This window comes from Camelina sativa, chromosome 5, assembly GCF_000633955.1.
Source record: "Camelina sativa cultivar DH55 chromosome 5, Cs, whole genome shotgun sequence".
NCBI lineage: Eukaryota > Viridiplantae > Streptophyta > Magnoliopsida > Brassicales > Brassicaceae > Camelina > Camelina sativa.
Window position 1 is genome coordinate 12,270,978 of NC_025689.1, and position 6,695 is coordinate 12,277,672.

General features: G+C 37.1%; 2 protein-coding genes across 2 annotated transcripts; both read right to left on the reverse strand.

Annotated features, from left to right (window-relative positions):
• Positions 379-2,287, reverse strand: LOC104786654 (UDP-glycosyltransferase 87A1). The gene is made up of 2 exons (XM_010512099.2): positions 1,620-2,287; positions 379-1,449 (listed from the first exon to the last, which is right to left on the reverse strand). Exons 1-2 carry the CDS (start codon positions 2,113-2,115, stop codon positions 572-574), a joined length of 1,374 nt encoding a protein of 457 aa, XP_010510401.1. The 5' UTR covers positions 2,116-2,287; the 3' UTR covers positions 379-571.
• LOC104786655 (extensin-2-like) lies at positions 3,886-6,013 on the reverse strand. Its single transcript, XM_010512100.2, has one exon. The coding sequence runs from the start codon at positions 5,984-5,986 to the stop codon at positions 4,127-4,129; it is 1,860 nt and encodes a 619-aa protein (XP_010510402.1). The 5' UTR covers positions 5,987-6,013; the 3' UTR covers positions 3,886-4,126.

Genomic DNA, 6,695 nt, shown 5'->3' on the forward strand with positions numbered 1-6,695 from the left:
CATTGTTATCCTAGATGATTTCAGTACAAGGTTAAGTTACTATTAATTTATTGGTGTCGTAGATCTTTCTACAAAATCTATTGTGGTATGTTTTATTGTGTGCCACACAAATAAATTTTAGGCTTATAGGGACTATTCTGTTTTTTTCCCCTATGCCAACCCAATAGAGAGAACTAATTATGACATTATGAAGGTTACAGATTTTATTAATCTATTATTGATGGTACAAATTAATATCACCCTTCTAAGTAAATCATCAAAAACTCCACAACGTCAATATATTTGGGTGTTACATTTGCGACAACTTATCGTGTAACTAACGAACACTGATATTAAGACAGAAAAGAAAAATGCATAAACTGAATGATCAATTTAAATTAAACTTGAATGAAAACAATGCATGTTGACGTTTAAGCAAGATGGCAAACCATATATGTCTCCTCACAGTTCAGTTTCTACCAAAGAGTCTAAGAAATAAACTTACAAATAAGAGTTCTACAAACAATCTTAAATTTGAATCTTTAACAAACTCATACAAATACTAATAGCCCCTAATCGTTAACAGCAGAATTCAAACGATCTTGGTAATATCTTTAACGAAAGCGTCGATGTCAGCATCAGAAGAACCACTTTCTGCAACAGCACCTCGACATATCTCACTGAGATCACAAACCCTTTTTCTCATCTCTTTCCCATCTTCACTCTTTCCATCCATAAACCTTATTACCAATTCCTTGATCTCATCACTCACTATCAACACCTCTGTCTTCTTCTTCCTCTCGATCCTCATTCCGACCATCCACTCGTCAACAATCATCTTCGCGTTCAGAAACTGATCCCAAAAAACAGGAAACGCAAGCATTGGTACACCCGAATATATCCCTTCCAATGTCGAGTTAAACCCGCAATGCGTCCAAAACCCGCCTACCGCCACATGACACAGCACACGCAGCTGATCGCACCAGCTCACCACAACACCCGAGCTACCTTTAAGAGACTCTTTAAGCTTCAACTCGCCCCCACGAGCTACCCAAAGAAACCGGACTCCACTCTCTCTCACACCTACCACTATCTCCTCCATCTGAGCTTCAGAGACCGAAAGAAAACTCCCTTGAGATATATAAAGCACAGAGCTTTCTGGTTGCTCGTCAAGCCATTCAATGTAATCAAGTTCCTTGTCCTCATTTCCAACGGATAGTTCTTCAAAGGGTATTAACGGACCAGTGGCGTAAACAGGGAAGTCAAACTTGGAAGTGAAAAAGTCGATGGCTTTTGGTTCGAGCTCATATGCAGAAGGGAAGAGAAGGTACTTAGCTTTGGATAGCTCACCGAAAGACTTTTTGAATGCATTGAAGACCTCATGACAATAGCCGTGAGAGATCTGCAAATCACGGATTCGCGTCGGAGACAAACCCGGGATGTAATCAACGATCTCGTCAAGTTTTGATTCTGAAAACAAACCCATATTAAGAATCAGTAGTTATGTTTTAAAAGGATTGAACTTTACGATTTTTATCTAACAAAAATATGAACTTTTCTATTGAAACAGAGTATATCAGAAACAGAGTATACCTGAAACAAAAATCTTAACTTTGCTATCTGAAACAGAGTATATATACCTGATGGTTCTACCGGGAAGTGGCCGTGGCTTGCGAGAAGATCGGAGTGAATGAAGAGAGAGAGAATTGTGGCGGACGTGGTCCAGAAAGAAGCCACCGGAATATTCCTTTTTGCGCCGACACGAACTGCCCAAATGATGTAAGTGTCGGCGATGATTGCGTTAGGAGGTGGAGAGCTGAGACGGTCAAGAAGCCGCTCGAAGGGCTCCTCTAATCTGGTGAGGACGGCGTTGACGAAGCCGATGAAGTCGTTGGCCCGGACGAGCTCGGAAGGGATGAGATTTGGGAGATTGGCGAAGTGGACCCGGTTAGGTTTCGGGTCGGATCCAATGAACCCGAGCCATTCTTCTGTGACGACGACTGTGACGATGAGGTTCGGGTCTCGCCGGACGAGGCGTTTGCAGAGGTTTAACATTGGGTTGATGTGGCCTCTTCCTGGCCAAGGCATTGCCACCACGTGGCGGAGTCCGAGTGGCTGAGGTTTGATTGGATTCATTGGATGTGAAATGAGTGAATCTGGTTACTGTGAGTGACTGATTGAGAAGATGCAGAGACTTTTATAACAAACGTGATCAAATGATTGATTACATAAGTAGTTGTGTAGCTCTGACTATCTCACATATGCTGTTTTAACCGTTTTCAGAAACTTGTAGTGACTGGTGTACTTCTCATGATTTGTTGCGGCTATATGTATTATATTAGGTTTATGCAAACCAAAGTCCAATTAGGTTTAACTGTTTAAGAAACCGTTGACCCTTTAAATGAAATTACGTTGGCTTTTTTTAGTAAACCCAACTTCAAATTGGATTATTATTCTAATCCCACCTCAACAACATACATATGTATCTCTAAATATCACATATGTCTTATATATATATATATATATTTTTTTTTTTAACGGCAAATGTCTTATATATATATTTTTTTTTTATATATTATATTAACAAAATAATATATTTTAACCCAACAATGGTTTTAAATCTCGACATTATAAATTTAATTAGATTAAAGTACAACTGATTCCAGGATATTCCCAACAAAATATGAAGGACGAAGATATATTTATTATCATTCGTCGTCCATTCACCACCAATCAAGGAGTAACATAACACGTGAAAAACGGACAAAAACAAAAAAAAAAATGTGTCAGCTCTGTGAAGGTGTATTATAGAGATTAATTGAAAAAAAATTCTTCTTACCCTTTTCAACCTCTTTATTTACCATTTTATTTTTTTAAATGGTTGATTAACAATTAAACATATTAACATAATAACAATATAATCTAGTTGGAAAAAGTTGACAAAAATAATTTAGTTGAAAAAAGATGTTTGTATATTTCGCGAATAGTAAGAAATATGTCTTTATTGGTACAATAAAATCTCTATAAATTAATACTCTATAAATTAATAAGCACTATAAATTAATAAATTATGCTGGTCCCAAGTCGGGCTAGTGTAAAAATAAACAAAATTCGATAAGATAATAAGATAATATTTTTTTTGAAATCCCCATGCAAAATATGGTCCCAATAATATCATAAATTAATAATCATGTAAATTTACATACATATACTGATATAATAATATATATTTCTCGTAAAGCTCGTTTCCATAGAACAATTGTAATGTTGTATTTTCAAACTATAATGATATCTTTTTTTATCAAACAAACTATATATAATGATATCTCTAAAATATTTTATAACATATCATAAAAATAGTTAAATTTTAAAGTTTTTATATTTTAGATATGCATCATTTATAATTTGATAATTTGACAGATTATTAAAATAGGAGAATTGATATTATTATTCATAAATTTGAATTTATGTATGTCATGTGTATAAGTCATTTTGTCTACAGTATTTGTAATTTATTGTCAATAATTTTTTTATAAATATTACAACTTCAATTCCTAAACCATAAAATTTACAACATCCGAAAGTTTAATTTTATTTTGTTAAAATTGTCTTAATTTATAATTTTTAAAAATTTAAACAATTAAAAATATATCTATAAATAAATAATTATTCATTTACAATGTAAAATAATAATTATTAATTTATAGATAAATTAATATCACTATAAATTTAAAATGTCTTGGTCCCAACATTATTAATTTATAGAGGTTTGACGTACTGTACATGACTACATGGACTGGTATAAGTGTCAATTCTATTTTAATTAAAGAACAATATTTGCTTCAAAAAAAATAACTAAAGAAATTTCATATATACAACAAATAGTTAATGGTTTCATCCATAACCTAACCCAAATATTTTTAATCCATTAGATAGTAAAATCAATGTATTAGAAATTTTAACACTAATTCGAACAAATAACATACAAGAAGTGCATTTAGAAAGAACGAATTTTTATTAATAAAATAGAAAAGTTTAACAAGAGATAGTTGGACATAGGAACAAAATAAGAAGACTCAAAGAAAACAAAAAATCATGTTAAAAGAATGACTTCAATCATGTTTCTTGTTAATGAAACAATTCAAAATCAATAGTAGGGTGTCTTGTAGGCAGATGGGGGTGGAGGAGATTTATATGTCACTTTTGGAGAGGGAGAGTAGTATGGTGGAGGTGGTGAGCTATAGACGTATGGCGGTGGTGGAGATTTATAGTCAACCTTTGGAGAAGGAAAGTAATATGGTGGAGGTGGTGAGCTATAGACATATGGCGGTGGTGGGGATTTGTAGTCTACCTTTGGGGAAGGAAAGTAGTATGGAGGAGGTGGTGAGCTATATACGTATGGCGGTGGTGGGGATTTGTAGTCCACTTTTGGAGAAGGAGAGTAGTATGGCGGAGGCGGTGAGCTATAGACGTATGGCGGTGGTGGGGATTTGTAGTCAACCTTTGGAGAAGGAGAGTAGTATGGCGGAGGTGGTGAGCTATAGACGTATGGTGGTGGTGGGGATTTGTAGTCTACCTTTGGGGAAGGAGTGTAGTATGGCGGAGGTGGTGAGCTGTAGATGTATGGCGGGGGTGGTGATTTGTACTCAACCTTTGGAGAAGGAGAGTAGTATGGCGGAGGTGGTGAACTATAGACGTATGGTGGTGGTGGAGATTTGTAGTCTACCTTTGGGGAAGGAGTGTAGTATGTTGGAGGTGGTGAGCTGTAAACGTATGGTGGGGGTGGAGATTTGTACTCAACCTTTGGGGAAGGAGAGTAGTATGGCGGAGGTGGTGATCTGTAGACGTATGGCGGGGGTGGAGATTTGTAGTCAACTTTTGGGGAAGGAGAGTAGTATGGCGGAGGTGGTGAGCTGTAGACGTATGGCGGGGGTGGGGATTTGTAGTTCACCTTTGGCGAAGGAGAGTAGTATAGTGGAGGTGGTGAGTTGTAGACGTATGGCGGTGGTGGGGATTTGTAGTCTACCTTTGGGGAAGGAGAGTAGTATGGAGGAGGTGGTGAGCTATAGACGTATGGTGGTGGTGGGGATTTGTAGTCAACCTTTGGAGAAGGAGAGTAGTATGGCGGAGGTGGTGAGCTATAAACGTATGGTGGTGGTGGGGATTTGTAGTCAACCTTTGGAGAAGGAGAGTAGTATGGCGGAGGTGGTGAGCTATAAACGTATGGTGGTGGTGGGGATTTGTAGTCTACCTTTGGGGAAGGAGAGTAGTATGGCGGAGGTGGTGAGCTGTAGACGTATGGCGGGGGTGGGGATTTGTACTGAACCTTTGGGGAAGGAGAGTAGTATGGCGGAGGTGGTGAGCTGTAGACGTATGGCAGGGGTGGAGTTTTGTAGTCTACCTTAGGAGAAGGAGAGTAGCATGGTGGAGGGGGTGAGCTGTAGACGTATGGCAGCGGTGGAGATTTATAGTCCACCTTTGGCGAAGGAGAGTAGTATGGTGGAGGTGGTGAGCTGTAGACGTATGGCGGTGGTGGGGATTTGTAGTCTACCTTTGGGGAAGGAGTGTAGTATGGCGGAGGTGGTGAGTTGTAGACGTATGGTGGGGGTGGGGATTTGTAGTCAACCTTTGGGGAAGGAGAGTAATAAGGTGGAGGGGGTGGAGAGCTATAAACGTATGATGAAGGTGGTGATTTGTAAGTGATCTTAGGAGAAGGAGAATAGTAAGATGGTGGTGGGGGGCTGGAAACATAAGGTTTTGGATGTGGCGTGTACTTAGGACCTTGTCTTCTATATTGTGGTGACGGTGGCGGTGATGCTGAGTAGTGTGGGGAATACTTTTTAGGTGGATAAGGTGATTTGTGTTCATGGGTTGGAGAATTGTATTGTGGTGTTTGGGGGGATGAGTAAGGGTATGATGTCACTGTAGCCGCAATGGCACTGAGGACCACAACATAGACCATGCAATGCCCTAAGCCCATTGTTCTTGAGGATCTCTTCACACCCATTACTGCTCTTTTATGTCTTTCTTTTGGTTATGATGTATACTTGAAAATGAACACCTTTATATAGTTTTTTCGTCTCTAATTAAATGTTATATTATCTTCTCAACTTGGGTTCGTGTGTGGCACTTTCAAATACATTAGAGGACGTGCTAAGTTGTTTGTTTGGAAAGTAGTCAGATTCTCTTATTGCAACCTTCATTCTTTTTTAATATGTTCTCATATTCTTTGCTTGAATTGTATCGACACAATTAATTAGCAGAACAAAACATACCCGTCGATTGATGATTCTTTTAGCTATGATAAATCTTTGGTTCAAAGTATTAATGTGACAAACGAAAATTTTATTTATGTTTCTTAAACATATCTTATATAATATGAGAATGTTTTTTCTAACTTTGCACGCCAATGCAACATTTGGTGCTCTATATTTGTGAAATATGTCTTTCTCACTAATCTTAAATTCAACATTTTTTATATGCTTCATTTTATTTATAGTTTTTACGGTGTATAGATTGCTTTTAAAAAAATAATTCACATTGTTACAAAAATATATTTCTTCCAACTTTTAGTTTTAACATATAATATATTTCCTAATGAAAGCATATACCATATAACCTAAAAATAAAACCACTGATCAAACCAATTAAAACAAAAAAAAAATTCATACTTTTGTAGTAAAAATTGAAACCAAATTAATTTATAAAAGACTAAT